Genomic DNA, 19,086 nt, shown 5'->3' with positions numbered 1-19,086 from the left:
GATGTAAAAAAAAAAGAGAGATTTTAAACTAAAACATTCCTGAAGGAGCTGTGAAAAGATAGATAATAAACTTCTATAGACGTAAAAAAGAGAGATTTTAAACTGACAACATTCCTGAAGGAGCTGTGAAGAGAGAGATAATAAACTTCTATAGACGTCAAATAGAGAGATTTTAAACTAACAACACCCTGAAGGAGCTGTGAAGAGATAGATAATACACTTCTATAGACATAAAAAAGAGAGATTTTAAACTAACAACACCCTGAAGGAGCTGTGAAGAGATAAATAATACACTTCTATAGACGTAAAATAGAGAGATTTTAAACTAACAACACCCTGAAGGAGCTGTAGGGAGGATTGATTATAAACTTCTATAGACGTAAAATAGAGATATTTTAAAGTAACAACACCCTGAAGGGGCTGTGGTGAGGATTGACTATAACCTTCTATAATTTGATTTCTTATGTTACACTAATTTCTGTTGGTTAGAAATTTGAGGTTATTTTTAATAGACTAAAAGAACTGTACGTCTAGTATTATGACCTCATTCACAAAGAACATTTTGAAAGGAATTTTTAAAAGCAGCACTAACATTAGCCACACTAAACTATTATCTAAATTATCAATTTACCAGAAGTCAATTTTGTTTTATTGAAGCATGAAAATTAATGACTAATTAATACCTCACTGATTGATTAAAATTAAATTATTCTAAATATCTTTTGGGTTTATGAAGTCATAGACATAAAATGGACAGACATTTTTCATAGATGCTTCCTAAAGTTAGACTTTACATAAATGAACAACATACATTTTTTATGATTAGAACAAGGAGGTGGTTATAAAGTAAACCAGAGTTATAGATTATCTACTCACCAGCGCAACCAGATTGGAGACAACTGGGTCAGCCCTCTCATTACTGTTCACATACTGGTATAGCTTCTCCTGCAGGTCAAATTTGTAACATTTCAAATTTTACACAGCTTATATTTAACATTTCAAAAGTTCAGGCTTCAATTTCTCGTAAGAAAAAATGGCAAAATAATTCAAAAACTTCAGTCAATTCAGTAAGTTACTTTTAAGTAAGTAAAAAAGAATTGGTTCATTTCTAACTTTTTTCACTTCAGATTTTTCAAGAAATCTTGGACTGAAAATAAAGGTATGAAGTACTTGAGGTCACTTTTTTCATAATAATTTTAAGTCAAGACTTTTCTACATCCAGCTCTTGCTTTCTATCATGTGGTAAAGTAATTTGAAGGGGCCCTCCTCATCATGACACAGATAAATGATATTTAGGTTCGACTGTATTAATTTTATAAAAGTGTGAAACCAAAAGAAAACAAATCTATTTCAAAAATCACTTATTACCCCAGTAAGACAGATTGAATTAAAAGTCTTATTGCATACACACCTTTTCATCACGGAGAAGTTTGCGTAGTTTAGACAGAGCATGCCTACGAACATCCACACTCTCATGAGATATGCCTTTGGTGGAATAAGCCAAAATTGTCTTCAGATCTGACTGGCTGGAGAACACAAACATCAAATATGTAACATCACAGAACCCACCTGACAATCTTTAAATGTTTCTAGTTGAGATAACCTAAATTTTTATGGTGGGTATCTTCAACAAAACAGGTAAACCTTGCTCTGCTGAAGCACCATAGTCTATTCTTAATGTACATGTAACCCTGGTCATTACTAGCCGCAATACGTCACTCGGCTAGAGATTACTTCCCTTTGGCTCGATCGATTGAGTGTCAGATAGCAGAGGCAGGTATTAAATTATGTAAATCCTATGAGAAAGTAAAAGACTACCTGGATGGACTCTCATCATACTGCTTCAGGACCCCATTACACTCTGCTAGCTCCGGAATGTCAGGTAGAAAGAATATCTCATGGAAATGCTCATGTAATTTTTCCCTATAAGGTAAATATCAGGTAGAAAGTATATCATATCAGGTAGAAAGTATATCTCATGGAAATGCTCATGTAATATTTCCCTAAAAGGGTAATATCAGGTAGAAAGTACAGAGGACTCCACATAATCGAATAACGGTTATTTGAATATTTCGGTCATTTGCATAAAATTCTGCGGTCCCGATTTTTTTAATTCTATTTTATTCAGTCTGTGAATTGGAAGTCATGTCGTATATCTGGTGCAGTGTCCGTTAAGAGTTACTACCCTTTGCTAGTGTCAGTGACAATGGGACTAATTCACGTACCAAGTGATACCCGATGATGGCGCTGAAATGACATTATCACAGGATATCATCATTTGATGTCATTCCATCACAAAAACAAAATAGTTTCGAACACATCTTGTCAGGTATCAAGGTTTCATTTACTTGATAAATAGGTAAATTATTTACACATAAAACGAACAACAAGTAATTATTTTCGAAGTTGTAAATCGATTTTAATTGTTTAATAACAAAAAATATTTCAATATTAGATTCTTGTTTACATTAGATCGACACGTGAATCTTTGAGAAACAGCTAAACGATCGATATCAAATGCAATAACTAAACAGGATTGAATTTGTGTCTGCAATTCTGAATCTAAATAATAAATAAATTTACGTACATTTGCCTGGCAAAATGAGCTTATGATCATGATTAAAACTTCAAAGTGCCGATCAACTAGCAGTGTTGTTTTGACACATGTGTATGAATTCGAAAATGGCGGCGGGTGATGAAGCCCTACGTTAACTGGACCCAAATGTGTTTTGGGATTTCTTCCTGTATTGTTGATCGATACGGCGAACAGCTTGATAACATTTCAGAAATTAATGCATATACATGTAGAAATGAAACAACGTAGCAAGTATCTTTAGTATCCATAATATTACATACGAAACTTGCGGTAGTCATTGCATGCCGACTTTGCATGCTTTTATGCCTCGTTCAATTAGACGCTTGATACACACACATCTGGCATAGTCAACAAGACTTTGGTCGAACGAGACTACTCATGAATATCGATTGTTGTAAGGAAGCATGGTTTCTCCAACCGATTGCGAACCAAGGTACGTTACGTTAATAAATAAACATATCTGAAAGTGCAAATGCTTTAATAAGATGTGTGAGTCAGTGATTATACTAAAGTAATGCGATTTTAAGCACTAGTCCGATGCCCATGACTAGTAATTTTATGGCTGGACCAGTGCCAATTGTGATAAACTATTTCGACTGGACTAGTAGCTCCCCACCCGATTGAAATCAGTAAATATACTATATTTACAAGAGAGATGGTCAGTTGCATCTTTCAAAATATTTTGAGTGCATTCTGTATGCGATTTTTTCTGTCCGGATGCATGATTTTGTGAGAGTTTGCTTTCACTGCTGCATTTAAACTTAACTTTGGGTCAAAATCTCATCATGACGGAAGTAAAACACCAGTATATTTAATTTTGACCAGTGATTAAATAGTCGGACTAGTAAAATTTTGGAGTTAACCAGTCCAAATGACTAGCAGCGAAAAAAAATAATGCCACAGACTGATGTTGTTAAATAAGAAATGATTCATATTATACTTCTAATTATAACTAGGCACAGCCCCTAATTTAGAGGAATATCTAAACGACTACTAACCTGTTGTCGACGATGATGTAGGAGAAGATGTCAGCGACCTGTTTGGGTAGAGGCTCCAAAAGGGGAAGTAGGGTGGCAATAATCTGGGACATCATCTGGCCAAGGAAAGGTAACTCCAGACTGCCATATCAAACAGAAATTGTTTTGTTTTTATCATTATTGACTATTGGTTAAATCCTTCCCAATTACAAGTAAATCCCTATACAATTTAGCTCCATTAACTCAATCCAAGCATGCTACAGATACATAAATCCATGATTCCAGTGCCTATACCCCTTCCCTCCAAATTTTGTTGAAGGGGGTACAATTAACCATTACAATTATATCATATAGGAGATAATTTTTATGGAATATTATTACAAGTTTTTGCAGACCTTTGATGCAGTTTTGAAAATTGGATTGATAAAACTAAAAGTAAAATTACAAAAATTTGTACAGTCACTGCAGCCTTTGTAGAACTGACCTGGTCACAAAACAGTTCCATGCCCGACAAGAGACCTCCATCATCTGTTTGTCCTTACACTTGAGTCCAATCCTGTGGGGAAAAGTACAGAATTAACTACCAGATAGTCAAATACACAGTCTTATAATGGTGCCAAAATATACCAGAAAGAAATCAAAGTTATCCTATTGACTATCAATGATGAATACTGTAGAGCCAGTTATTCATGCCAGTCAAAACTTTACACGAGAAAATTTAATTTTAGCAGGTTTAAATTTTGATTTAACCATTTCTTGATATTTTGTGGATTTAAAGTTCTGTGAAATCGTGAAAATACCCAGCTATATGGTATTATGTTATCTACCTGTACAGATAACTACCTACTGACTGCCAAAGACTAATGAAAAAGAGGTAAATATAATTATAGTCGAGACCTTGAAAAGATGTGTTTCAAACTACAACAACTGAATACACAAGTTTTTTATGTTTCATTTTGTATGGAAATATTTATTCAATAATCATCTAATGGTAATGAATACAAGATATGTCCATCTGTTGTGTGTATGACTAATATACATGGTATTCTGATTATAAATATACACAACTAGTATATTGATAGTTATATACTAATGACAGAGAACTGGTCAATATGTAAATTACCTGAGTGTGTTAACGACTTTGTGACGAATGACCCCGATGTGTTTAGGTCCCATGAGGCGGATTATTGAGGTCAAACTCTCCAGGGTCTATCAAAATAACAAGTACACAAATATTGAGAATTTTAGACAGATTGTGATACAAAACATTAAGTTATAATCTAAATCATATTGCTCACATCTTCTCTAGGGTGCTTAGAAACTAGGATAGAAACAAATAATAGATTAAAATAGTCACATATATCCATCAAACATAAATTTAGTTTGCTTGATTTAAAGTTATATTTCAAGAGAATTTCACTATAACGATGTCTTGCTAAACATTTGATATTTGAACATGGACATGTAACTCGATGATTCAGCTCCCCAAAAGCATATATCAGCCTATAGGACAGTCGAAATCTAGGAATCGTATATTGCTGATTTTGAATAAAGCGCCTTCAATCACCGCCATGTTCAGTACCTTTGAGTTTTGTTGGAATTCCGAATCAAATCACATGATTGACGCCGACATGACCTTCAGGTGGTGAGCGAGGTAACTAGTGTAAGTGCACATGTGTTTGTTTACGTTTTCCTTCTCGCCAATATGAGCAAATCATGCTGGTATATGTCCACAGAATGAGTATTTGAAACATCCAATTCACACATTGCCGTAAAATATTGCGTGTATCAAATATTTTAATGTGCCAGTGTAATTAAAGGACATGCCAAATTTACAGGTGGAGAAAAGCCACTGACCAGTGGTAAAAACCTGGCAACTGCTCCACATGTGATTCAAACTCGCAACCTAGAGATGGAGGTCTTGTGGTAATATCAGGGGTAAATTACACTAACATGTACCTAAACATTCCTCTACCAAAAACAGATCTAGTGATACTCACCAGTATCTTATCCTCCAAAGGAATGCTCACTGTCAGCAGTTGGGAGTCGAAGAATGCGATTACACCCAGTAGTCGAGGCTGGAGGTATGCAGCCTAAAAACAGATACTGCGACATTAGACACACAAAGGTAATAGGTCTGGAAGGCTCAAATTAACTTTGAATTGGTTATTCAAACTGGTATTTCTTGTACCTGAGTCAAAACAGCTAAAGAATAACTCTAGACAATCTATATTCTCAATACATGCATTTCTTAATTTCAACATGAAAATAACTCACTTCAGATAAACAGATAAAAACAAGAGGCCCAGAGGGCCTGTATCGCTCACCTGGTTTTTTGTTAGTAATTATCACAAGACTCTGACAATTAAAAACATAAGCAAAATTGACTCCCAAAGTTTAATTTTGAATCACAACCATACAATGATGCTATTGATACCATACAAATATGCTATCCAATAAATAGGTTCAGAGACAAAGTAATTTATATGAAAATAGTAGCCTAATTGACCTTTTTGACCTCGCATCTATTGCCGCTAAGACCCCGGGGGTCAGCCCTATCATTTGTACAATTTCAATTCCCAACCCTATAAGGATGCTACCATTGCATTATGGGTGCTATCCCATGCTTGGTTTCAGAGAAGAAGTCATTTATATGGAAATAGCCAAATTGACCCCTTTTGGCCCCGCCCCTCAGGCCCCCGGGGGGTCAGCCCCATCATTTGTACAATTTTCAGTTAGTAGCCTATAAGGATGCTGCCAGTCAAATTTTGTTGAAATCCGACCAGTGGTTATGGAGAAGAAGTTGATTGTTGACGGACGCCGGACGCCGGACGCCGGACACCGGACGCCGGACGCCGGACGCCGGACGCCGGACGCCGGACGCCGGACGCTGCTGTATCCCATAAGCTCACCTTGGTCCTTCGGATCAGGTGAGCTAAAAACCTGATGTCTATTCAAAGAGTATTTCGATAATGATGAAAGTATGTATTATCAATTACAAGGAGCCGCAAAGCTTGGCATTATCCCCCGCGCCCAGTTGTGTATGAAAGCTCAAACATAAAATAAATGAAGCTCATTGTAACTAAGAGTTTAAATCTTGATATTGTCATCCATGTAGGTTTCACTATTTGAACAGAGCTTAGTATTGTCCTTGAATAAATTCATACAACAATATATCCGCTCTCCAGTAACATGACATTTAAAAGAATAAAAGAACACAGAATTGATGTAACATGTTTAAGTAGAAGGAAACTTTAATAATATGGTATTTTTAAATAAGTTTCCATGGTAACAGAAAAAGTATTGAAAATGAAAGATTCCCATTAGCAAAAGGCACAACTAGAGCACTAGCCTAACATGTACAGAAAGTTTCGTGTAGCCAAGTTGAACGGTTTTTGAGTTATAGCCTGAAATAGAAAGGAAACTTTAATAATATGGTATTTTTAAATAAGTTTCCATAGTAACAGAAAAAGTATCGAAAATGAAAGGTTCCCATTAGCAAAAGGCACAACTAGAGCACTAGCCTAACATGTACAGAAAGTTTCGTGTAGCCAAGTTGAATGGTTTTCGATTATAGCCCGGAATAGAAAGGAAACTTTAATAATATGGTATTTTTTAATAAATTTCCATGGTAACAGAAAAAGTATTGAAAATGGAAGGTTCCCATTAGAAAAAGGCACAACTAGAGCACTAGCCTAACATGTACAGAAAGTTTCGTGTAGCCAAATTGAACGGTTTTCGAGTTATAGCCCGGAATAGAAAGGAAACTTTAATAATATGGTATTTTTGAATAAGTTTCCATGGTAACAGAAAAAGTATCGAAAATGAAAGGTTCCCATTAACAAAGGCACAACTAGAGCACTAGCCTAACATGTACAGAAAGTTTCGTGTAGCCAAGTTGAACGCTTTTCGAGTTATAGCCCGGAATAGAAAGGAAACTTTAATAATATAGTATTTTTGAATAAGTTTCCATGGTAACAGAAAAAGTATTGAAAATGGAAGGTTCCCATTAGCAAAAGGCACAACTAGAGCACTAGCCTAACATGTACAGAAAGTTTCGTGTAGCCAAGTTGAACGGTTTAGGAGTTATAGCCCGGAAACGATACTCGGACGGACGGACGGACGGAAGGACGGACGGACGGACGGACGGACAGAGCCCAAATCAATATCCCCCGCAAACGCGTTTCACGGGGGATAATAAATTGTGATTTCATTCAATCCTCATATTTTAAATCAGAGAAATTTTTTTATTATTTACTTAAAAGATAATTATTATAGCGCACTTTTGCTGTTTACACAGCTTTTGCTTTAATTCTTTTAAAATACTATTTTCTTACCATCTGATCTGAAGTGGTGATGTCTTTTGGTCCCTGATAGCTCTCATCATAAGTGGCTAGGACTCGCAGACCATTGAATACCTGAGTAATGGTAAACAACAGTTGTTATAGATCTACATAGTACTCTTAGACCATTGAATACCTGAGTAATGAAAAGCAACAATTGTCATAGATTTACAAAGTACTCGCAGACCATTGAATACCTGAGTAATTAAAAGCAACAATTGTCATAGATTTACAGAGTACTCGCAGACCATTGAATACCTGAGTAATGGAAAGCAACATTTGTTATAGATTCAGTATTATGTATATTAAATATTGATGTATACGGTTAAGAAAACCAAACTGCAGTAAAACTTGTCTAAACTCGACATTGTCAGGACCAGCATATTTGGCCTGTATAGCAAGGTTTCTGGATTATACAGGTTTTAATTACTATAAATTTAGAAATAAAGTGAAATCAGGCCACAATACACAGGGATCCAAATAAGACAAGCGGTGGCTTTGAAACAGTAAATACAAAGTATTTCTACATATATTTTCTAAACAGTTGACCTGAACCCCCTGACCTTGACAAAGTAAATCTGAGAATAGTCTGTGCCGACGTTGACCAATTTTACTTGAGTAGTCTGTATCGAACCTTGTTAGTGTTTACCTGTGAATAGTCTGTGCTAAGACGCAGTAGTAACTCCTGGTGTGTTCTTTGGAAGTGAAGTCGCACAAGTCCTCCAAGGTCTACCTCTGTCTCATTCTGTAATATGCAGTATTATATAATCATGGTTATGATTTATATTCTAACATAATATATTACATGAACTAATGTTCATTTAAAAATGTGCCAGGTCTAGAAGATGGAGGAAATCAAGAGTATCTGAAGAAAAATCACCAATCAGCGGTCAGTATCTGGCACCTTTCCCACATAAGGATTCAAACTCGCAACCCAGAGGTGAAGGGCTTGTGGTTATATTTCCGGACATCTGAACCACTCGGCCACCATCACTCATAGTTAACCAGAGATAAAGTATATAATGATAAGTAGTATTAATGGGAAAAAATAATTGATTTTTTCTTAAATATTCATTCTCATTATATTACTATTTGTGTCTGTATCATGTTATTTTATATGTAGGAAAAAGATTGCTCGCTCCATCTCAGCTTTACCACCGTGACACACAAAATAAGTATAGGTACATTTATCATATTTGTATCTGTATCATGTTTCTATATCTTTAGGAAAGTGATGGCTTGCTCCATCTCGGCTTTACCACAGTAACACAAAATAAGTATAGGTACATTTATCATATTTGTATCTGTATCATGTTTCTATACCTGTAGGAAAGTGATGGCTCGCTCCATCTCAGCTTTGCCACAGTGACACACAAGATAAGTATAGGTATACTTTATCATCTCAAGTAACAGCTTCATTCGACTCTGTCAAAAACAAATAAAAGCACTCATCATAATTATGTAAACCAGCAACTGTAAAATGAGCTACATTACAAAACTGCAATCATTAATTCAAGCCTGATCAGAGGTAAAATTATTTTGCAACCATGTAAACATCAACAATCATTAGAACCAATCTGTAACCATTAAATGTGTTTATACTTAAGATACATAAGAAGTCACTCATAATAAAAGTGATTGTTTTCAAAGTATCTATACTTACTGGTACATTGAGCAATGTAGCCATGCGTTTGATGAGTGTGGAGGCTTCGGGTGTGGCCTTACTCACCAAGTGGGGCACCATGTACTTTTTAGTTCCCTGTAAAAAGCGAATATCGCAGAGTAGTTTTTATCCTTTGCTTTTTTTTTTTTTAACTACAGAGTTTCAAACAGGTAAATGTCTACATATTATAGAGCAAATCAAAGTAAAATTTTGTTTGTTGATTCTTTGGAGTACAGTAAAACATGTCATAACAGTCGCTTCTGTATAAAGAGCACCTGGCCAGTTTTAACATATTTTTGACTTTTGTGTAAAGACAACTTGACTATAAGGACCATTTTAACTTTACTTAATTTTTATTCACAATTTCTATGATAACTCTAGAAAGCATCATGTACCTTTAAAATCATAACTCAACCAATTTTAGAGTATTTAGAAACAAAAAGTCTTGCGGCTCAACTGTGTATCAAAAATTGATAAAATAAGTTATAAAGATTGTAAGGTTACTGATATACACCTGTAGAAATAGTTTGATGTCTGTGAAGTCGAGAACCTTGGCAACATCTCTGAGGATAGCTTCTGGACTGCGACCTCCTGGCGACATCTGAGCTTGGTGCATCGCTTCCACCAGAAACTGTAACATAAAATATCAAAAGTATATACAGAGACATAGTCTATCCTTATAAATTGCTCTGTATTGTAATTGTGAAGGGTATAGATTATACATATGGTTCCTAGGTCCATGAGATGGAATATCTACCTCATTAAACGTCCTTTACTGTAATGTAAAATACAAATGGTTCATACCAAGATTTTAGGTCCATGAGATAAATCATCCACCTCATTAAATGTCTTTTACTGTAATGTAAAATACAAAAAGTTCATACCAAGATTTTAAGTCCATGAGATAGAATGCCCACCTAAATACATGCCCTAAACTGTAATGTAAAATACACAGGGTATTCTGTGGTCTCTAATGCACTCAAAAGAATTAAGCACCTATTTAACATGAAATGTCAAAGAATTAGATGTAAATACTCACACATTCTTATGAAAACAGGATGGGACGTAACACAATGCAATTAAAGACACGATGTAATTAAACTAAATGTGACAGATTTGTGTAACATATAGTATTAAACAGCTCTTCATTATATGATTTACCTCTCACCCAATCTAATTAAACATACCTTGCAGATTGACAGCCTTGATTTCATGAATAAGTCTTGAGTCTTTGTTTTCTTAAATTGAGCTACAGACTTCAACTGTAAATGAGAAAGGCATGATTCATTGGAGAACCTCTAATGAACAAGAGCACTTTACAAATGAATCAAAATATACCACAGGTAAAAGCAACATAACGAAAATGTTTCCAAGTCTTACATAAAATGTATCTAAAGATCAGTAAAGCATAATAAAATTCCATTACTCCTAGTATATTGGCCATTTCCATCAAACGAAGAAAACCATCATTGAACTGAGACAATGGTCTGGACTTACCACCTGACCGTGTACAATTCCTCTTAGTGTCATGTGACTGTCTATCTACACATTTTACTACACTGACCACTTCTTAGTAATGCAATCGGTGAGAGAATCAAAATATACCACGAGTAACATAATTCTCAGAAAAAAGAACAAGAGGCCCATGGGCCTTAACGGTCATCTGAGTACCTTGGCAATAATCATATAGGAAATTAATTAGATATAGTGTCATGCCTCATGGTTGCCATCTTCGATTGGGGATCAACCAGAGATGTAACAACAATTTGTTGGGACCATGTCAGGCTCCTTTCATGCAAGTTTCAGCCAAATCGAACCGGTAGAACTTGAGAAGAAGTTCAAAATGTGTTTTCAAGATGGCAGTTGTGGCGGCTATCTTGGATTTCAGATCAACCCGAAAAATAAGAACACTTTGTCGGGACCATGTCAGGATCATTTCATGCAAGTTTCAGCCAAATCGCACTGGTAGCACTTGTGAAGTTCAAAATGTTGTTTCAAGATGGCGGCTGTGGCAGCCATCTTGGATTTTGGATCGACCCGAAAAATAAGAACACTTTGTCAGGACCATGTCAGGATCATTTCATTCAAGTTTCAGCCAAATCGCACTGGTAGAACTTGAGAAGAAGTTCAAAATGTGTTTTCAAGATGGTGGCTGTGGCGGCCATCTTGGATTTCGGATCGACCCGAAAAACAAACACTTTGTCGGGACCATGTCAGGATCATTTCATGCAAGTCTCAGCCAAATCGCACCGGTAGAACTTGAGAAGAAGTTCAAAATGTGTTTTCAAGATGGCGGCTGTGGCGGCCATCTTTGATTTCGGATCGACCCGAAAAATAACAACACTTTGTCGGAACCATGTCAGGATCATTTCATGCAAGTTTCAGCCAAATCGCACTGGTAGAACTTGAGAAGAAGTTCAAAATGTGTTTTCAAAATGACGGCTGTGGCGGCCATCTTGGATTTCGGATCGACCCGAAAAATAACAACACTTTGTCGGGACCATGTCAGGATCATTTCATGCAAGTCTCAGCCAAATCGCACCGGTAGAACTTGAGAAGAAGTTCAAAATGTGTTTTCAAGATGGCGGCTGTGGCGGCCATCTTTGATTTCGGATCGACCCGAAAAATAACAACACTTTGTCGGGACCATGTCAGGATCATTTTTATGCAAGTTTCAGCCAAATCGCACTAGTAGAACTTGAGAAGAAGTTCAAAATGTGTTTTCAAGATGGCGGCTGTGGCGGCCATCTTGGATTTCGGATCGACCCGAAAAATAACAACACTTTGTCGGGACCATGTCAGGATCATTTCATGCAAGTTTCAGCCAAATCGCACCGGTAGAACTTGAGAAGAAGTTCAAAATGTGTTTTCAAGATGGCGGCTGTGGCGGCCATCTTGGATTTCGGATCGACCCGAAAAATAACAACACTTTGTCGGGACCATGTCAGGATCATTTCATGCAAGTTTCAGCCAAATCGCACTGGTAGAACTTGAGAAGAAGTTCAAAATGTGTTTTCAAGATGGCGGCCATCTTGGATTTCGGATCGACCCGAAAAATAACAACACTTTGTTGGGACCATGTCAGGATCATTTCATGCAAGTCTCAGCCAAATCGCACTGGTAGAACTTGAGAAGAAGTTCAAAATGTGTTTTCAAGATGGTGGCTGTGGCGGCCATCTTGGATTTCGGATCGACCCGAAAAATAACAACACTTTGTCGGGACCATGTCAGGATCATTTCATGTAAGTTTTAGCTTAATCCCACTGGTCAAACTTGAGAAGAAGATTGAAATGTGAAAAGTTTACGGACGGCGCACGGCGCACGGCGCACGGCGGACGGCAGACGGCGCACGACGACGGACGAAGCATGATGACTATAGGTCATCCTGACCCTTCGGGTCAGATGACCTAAAAATTCAAAATCTCGTAGTTTCAGAGAAAGAGAATATCTTCTATAGTTGTAAATACTAACCTGTTCATAAGCTACAGCAGAAATCAGCGGGACTGGAGACAGAAGGTTCTCCAGGAGACTGACAATAACGACGAGTATCAGGTCATCACCGGCTAGTCTGGGGACAAATCAGATTAATGTCAGTCATAGTAAAGTAGGGGTTAGCTACTCTATTCTAGGAGACTGACAATAACGACGAGTATCAGGTCATCACCGGCTAGTCTGGGGACAAATCAGATTAATGTCAGTCATAGACAAGTAGGGGTTAGCTACTCTATTCTAGGAGACTGACAATAACGACGAGTATCAGGTCATCACCGGCTAGTCTGGGGACAAATCAGATTAATGTCAGTGACGAGTATCAGGTCATCACCGGCTAGTCTGGGGACAAATCAGATTAATGTCAGTCATAGACAAGTAGGGGTTAGCTACTCTATTCTAGGAGACTGACAATAACGACAAGTATCAGGTCATCACCGGCTAGTCTGGGGACAAATCAGATTAATGTCAGTGACGAGTAACAGGTCATCACCGGCTAGTCTGGGGACAGATCAGATTAATGTCAGTGACGAGTATCAGGTCATCACCGGCTAGTCTGGGGACAAATCAGATTAATGTCAGTGATGAGTATCAGGTCATCACCGGCTAGTCTGGGGACAGATCAGATTAATGTCAGTCATAGACAAGTAGGGGTTAGCTACTCTATCTTATCAAAAACACTATCATTTCTCTAAATATACTCAAAACATTCTTGAGCTTCACCTAAATCAAAGTTCCACTTGATATTCTAGAAATGATAATGTTCAGATGATTTTTTTTTATTGTCTGCTTCTTTTCCTGATAGAAAATAGGAAGATTATTCTAGAACAACTTCTTTGTAACAGCCTGAAACAAGTTGATTCCTCTACCAACAGTTATCATTAAAATACTATTCAATAATGGGAAAATATAATAACAATGCATAAATTCCTATTAGGAATGCAATCAAGAAGATAGTATTAATATTGTACACCACTTTATTTATTTGAGGAACAAATGTTTCACAAATAATAAAATGTTACATACATACACAATTTTCAGTAAGATATTGATCATGAATTTATGTGTTCACAAATGTGTTAAAAACACGAACATAAAGAAGCTTACAGTAAATCTGTGATACTGACCTGCCGAGTTGGGATATTGTAAGAAGTATGGTCTCCTGGAGTCGGACATTGCCGTCCTCACGCGCCTTATCCAGGGCTGTCTTCAGTTTACGGACCATCACCTGATTCAGGTCACTAAAATTGTCTCCCACCAAACAACTGATGATCTGACTGGAAAATGGGAGGCAATTTATGTTACAGTTCGCTGTTACTGGGATCAAAACTTAACAGTCAATACAGAAATCTATTATCTAAAATTTTAACATCCAATATGTGTAAATGTTTTATTTCTACACATTTTACTTCATGAGTATATTCTATTTTATAGCATCGTACACAGCTCAATACTTTCAATAGTTGATTCCCTTTGTTAAGATTGATTTAAAATTTCTATATCTTGTGTAAACTCTAGTCAATACAAGAAAAGTTTAGTTGTATATACCTGAATTGAACTCGGACCTTGTAATCATTATCCTCAATCAAGCGTAAACTTGTGTTGAGCATGCCCATGGTGGCTGGATTGTTGGATCTCAGTCCAATATGACCGAATATTCTTCTCAGACTGCTGATCATAGCTGTAACAGGGGAGATAATCTATACTTAATAATCTATGTTTAGAAAATTAATACAGCAATTAACTTCTCACTTAATAATAGAGCTGTTATCGTAGAGAAAATGTGCATCGCGATATCGCCAAAATTTGACGATATCGTCACAATAAGATAAGATAAGATAAGATAAGATTTATTTCCAGTACAGGAACGTTAAGTTCCTCTTCACCGGACTCAAGGTCCATCATTTACATAATTTAAGGATCACTTCCAGTGATATTTCCTTTGTAGTTGTATACTATGTCCTGATTTTGCCAGTTTTTATCTAATCTATTTTTAAAGGTGTTGATATTAGGCGCTGAGACGACGCTTTCTGGTAGACTGTTCCAAAGTTTGACAGTTCGAATTTTGAAGGCGTTGCTTCGCAGCTGGGTTTTGGCTTGTTGTGGGAAGAGCATTTTCGAGTTTCCTCTGTTACTGTGTCTTTCTGCTACATCCTTCCAGAGTTGTATGAAGGTACATGCTTCTTTGTCGTATATGCCGTTTATCATTTTATAAAGTTCTATCATATCTCCTCTGGCACGTCGGTATGACAATGTTGGGAGCTTCAGTATTCTAAGCCTTTCTGGGTATGTTAGATTGCCCATTCCTGGAAGACTCTTCGTTGCTCTGCGTTGAACAGCTTCTAGTCTGTCGATGTCCTTAACCTTGAACGGGGCCCATACCGAGCTTGCGTAATCCAGTTGTGTTCTTACCAAACTTTTATATAATGGGATGAAAGATTTAGAGTTCATGAAATTGAAAGTTCTTCTAAGTAGGCCAAAAATCTGATTGGCCTTATTTACTTTTTCGCTTATATGGTTATCAAATGTTAGCTCGTTATCAATAGTTACTCCAATATCCTTTTCCTTGTCCGTTTTCATGAGGTTGTTTCCTAGTAATTTATATGTCCCTGTTGCTCCTTCCATGATACGCTGGTGTCGACCTATGTGCATGTGTTTACATTTTTCAGGATGCATTCTCAACAGCCAAGTATCGCTCCAGGTCCCCATTGTCACGAGATCCTTCTGTAGTGTACATTCATCTTCTCGCTTACTTATTATTTTAAATATCTTGGTGTCATCCGCAAACAGGTACATGTCAGAGTTGACTATTTCCGGTAGATCGTTGACAAATATAACAAACAGTAGTGGACCAAGAACTGACCCCTGTGGGATTCCAGATGATACTTCTGTCCATTCGGAATTGGTTTCCTTAATTGAGACGTGTTGTTTACGTCCAGTTAGGAAACATGTTATCCAGTTAATGATTTGGTTCGAGATATTGTACGCGCGTAGCTTGTTGGTTAGCCGTCTGTGTGGCACTGTGTCGAAAGCTTTTTGATAATCCATGTATACACAGTCTATCCCCAATCCCTTATCTATGGCTTCAGTCCACTTGTCTAATACCTCTAGGAGTTGTAGGGACGTTGATCGTCCTGATATGAAGCCATATTGCTTGGGTGAAAATAGACCATTTATACGCATAATTTGTTTATATGTTCTCTCACTAGAGTCTCCATGACCTTGCATATGACTGAGGTTAAACTAACAGGCCTGTAGTTTCCCGCTGCACTTTTATCCCCCTTTTTATAAATAGCACATACTCGAGCTTGTTTCCATTGATCGGGGATAGTCCCTTCCTTCAGTGTTTGGTTGAAAATGATTTCAAGTGGAGTTGCTATAGAGGAGGCAGTCTTCTTTAAGAATTCCGGGTGCATGTTATCTAATCCTGGTGATTTGTTTGGCTTCAAGTTTTTTTAGTACCTTAATTATCATGTCATTAGTAATCCTGAGTTCCGGCATAGCGTGATTGATTTCTTTTTCTCTTAATCTTGGGGTTTCTCCTTCCTCTTCCTTCACGAATACACTTTGAAAGAAGTTTGCTAGAATGTTCGCCTTCTCTTTATCGGTGGTAGCTTTATTCGATTTGCTGTCCTTTGGGTTTACATATAGGTCTCCGATTTCTACTTTCGATTTAGATTTTGAGTTTATATACCTCCATATTAGCTTCGGGTCGGTTTTCGCCTTTATGGCCAATGATTCTTCATAGTTTTTCCGAAGTTTCCGAGTCATCGTTTTGACTTTGTTTCTTACTTTGGTGTATCGTTTCTTTACATCTGGGTCCAGTGTTTGCACTATTTGTTTTGATAGTAAGTGTTTCAGTTTAATTAGCTTCAATGTCTCCTGGTCCACGGGGAAAGTGTTCTTATTGTTTTTATTGACTTTAATTATTTTGGTTGGTACATACTTATTGATTAGTTCGTGAATTTTATCCCGAAATATCTGCCAGTTTTCTTCTATTGACCGGTCCTTTAATAATTCACGTGTCCAGTCTGTGCGACTTATTTCATCATTAATTTTCTCATAGTTAGTTTTGCTGTAGCACATCTTGTTTGTGGCCTTGGTATCAACCGTTCTTTTACAATCAATGTTGAAGATGATGACGCTGTGATCGCTTTTTCCTAACGGACTCTGGTGTTCTATGGACGATATAATGTTTTCGTTATTGGTTATTACCAAATCCAGTAAATGTGGTGTGTCATTCCCTCTCCATCTTGTTGGGTGTTCAATGTATTGTGATAAGAAGTTGTCTTGCAAGCATTGGATAAACTTGTATTCCTGAGATTCTGTGCTGTCTCCTTTGCTGTTCCATGTTTCCCAATTGATGTCTGGGTAATTAAAGTCTCCCATGATGATGAGTTGCGAGTATCCTTTGTTTGAAGCTTCGTTTATAAGGTACCTCAAGTTTCGATTGTTTTCATCTGTTCCGCTGTCTGATCTATATAATAAACCAATTAATATCTTTTCGTGCGCGTTTAGTTGTATTTCTATAAATAGATTCTCTTGAAATTCAGTTTCTAGTTTCACCTCTTTTGGTTGCAGCAGCTTGTGAATGTAGAGTATCATACCTCTGCCTATCGTATTATCAATGTTTTTGTCAAATACAGTGTAATCGGTGTTGCCTTCTATATGGAATTCCTGTGGCTTCATATTTAAAGATCTTATTTTTGGTTTTACTTCTGTAATTCCGATTATCTCCGGTTTTTCCTCGTTTATTCTTAGAGCTAGTTCTGAGAGTTTGTTTTTAAGTTGATCTGCATTGGTGTAAAGACATTTTAAGTTTTCGAAAGTTACAATGTTTCCTTTGTTTGTTATTCGCTTGATGTTGCTACTTTTATCTTTACGATCTTTCTGTCCCATGGTGGTCCTCGAATTTTGTAGGTGAATTCCCCCGACGGGTTTTCTTCCCTTTTCTTTTTGGCTTCCTCCCAGAGTTCCTTTTCTTGTTCCCTCTCAGCTTTTGTGAGATCATTGCTGATCTTGATGTGCTTGAGCTCTTCATGTTCTCCGAGGGTTCTTATGTTCTTGAACAGGGTCTTCTTAGTTTCAATGTTTTTAAAACATACTAACAAGGGCCTGTGTCTTTGCTTTCCATCCTGTTCCTCTTTGTTATATTTTCCAAGTCGTATGACTTTTTCTATGTCCTCTCCAGACCTGGCTCTGCATTTATCCAGGATGTTGTTCACATGGCTTGTATCGTGGGCAATTCTTGTGTCTTTCAGTGTGGAGCTGGCTTCCGGAATACCGTAGATAACAATGTTACTTTCTCTATTTTTCCTCTCATTAATTTCAGACATGATATTTGTAAGGATTGGTTTCTGTGAAGTTGTGGTGGTTCCTCTTGTTTCCTCTGTATGCTTTGTTTGGGGTTGATCTTCCTTGATAATTTTTCGGACCATTTCCTTGTCACACTTCTGGGTTAGCGCAGCTTCCAGTGCGGCAATTCTGCTTTCGCACTCGTTCAGAATGGCTCTGCATCTTTCTTCAATCTTTAGGTCGGTTACAATGTGCTTTTGAACGATTTCTTTGCATCCAGTACAGAACCACATGGAGTCCGACTTCTGGAGCATCTCATATTCTTTGTCTGTTTTCCCGAGGCATCTTGTGCAGTGATGTGAGCGACATCGCTCACACTCCAGCACTTTGTCATTATCGTCCGTGAAAACAACATTGCAACCTTTGCATGTCCATCCCTCTTCTTCATCTTGGTTGGGTATCTGGAAGTTCGTTGCGAAGCACGAGTCCATTTTAGAGACGTTGTTTTGTTCAGTTTTAGACCTCGATGATCTCCCTTTTGTTTTCTTTGACGCGTCGCTAGGGACGCCGCCGCCATCTTTGCTTGTCGTCTTCTCTCCGGCCATGCTTCAATCCACTTCTACGTTGTTTCCAATGGGTTTCACGAGGTATCAATCGTTCCTGTGTGTTTCGTGAAGACTTATCACCAATTATGTACACTGACTACTGAAAGTTCTACTTCAG

General features: G+C 37.3%; 1 protein-coding gene across 5 annotated transcripts in view; it reads right to left on the bottom strand.

The window, feature by feature from the left end:
* LOC138332951 (serine/threonine-protein kinase ATR-like) overlaps positions 1–19,086 on the bottom strand; it is a 71,602-nt gene that overhangs the window by 30,684 nt on the left and 21,832 nt on the right. For all 5 annotated transcript variants that reach the window (XR_011209906.1, XM_069281010.1, XM_069281012.1 and 2 more), the window contains 16 exons: positions 14,617–14,749; positions 14,196–14,345; positions 13,051–13,147; positions 10,767–10,841; positions 10,094–10,210; positions 9,580–9,675; positions 9,240–9,341; positions 8,566–8,661; positions 7,911–7,991; positions 5,574–5,666; positions 4,697–4,782; positions 4,058–4,129; positions 3,595–3,714; positions 1,819–1,923; positions 1,412–1,526; positions 877–945 (listed from right to left, as the gene is read on the bottom strand). Coding sequence is in view for 4 of the 5 variants with exons in the window: in XM_069281010.1 (XP_069137111.1) it covers positions 877–945; positions 1,412–1,526; positions 1,819–1,923; positions 3,595–3,714; positions 4,058–4,129; positions 4,697–4,782; positions 5,574–5,666; positions 7,911–7,991; positions 8,566–8,661; positions 9,240–9,341; positions 9,580–9,675; positions 10,094–10,210; positions 10,767–10,841; positions 13,051–13,147; positions 14,196–14,345; positions 14,617–14,749 (1,607 nt within the window). In the remaining variant the exon portion in view is untranslated. The remainder of the gene's footprint in view (positions 1–876; positions 946–1,411; positions 1,527–1,818; positions 1,924–3,594; positions 3,715–4,057; positions 4,130–4,696; positions 4,783–5,573; positions 5,667–7,910; positions 7,992–8,565; positions 8,662–9,239; positions 9,342–9,579; positions 9,676–10,093; positions 10,211–10,766; positions 10,842–13,050; positions 13,148–14,195; positions 14,346–14,616; positions 14,750–19,086) is intronic.

This window comes from Argopecten irradians, chromosome 10 (genome assembly GCF_041381155.1).
Source record: "Argopecten irradians isolate NY chromosome 10, Ai_NY, whole genome shotgun sequence".
Taxonomy (NCBI): domain Eukaryota; kingdom Metazoa; phylum Mollusca; class Bivalvia; order Pectinida; family Pectinidae; genus Argopecten; species Argopecten irradians.
Note: the sequence above shows the minus strand (reverse complement) of the source record. Positions and strands in the feature narration are given on the sequence as shown.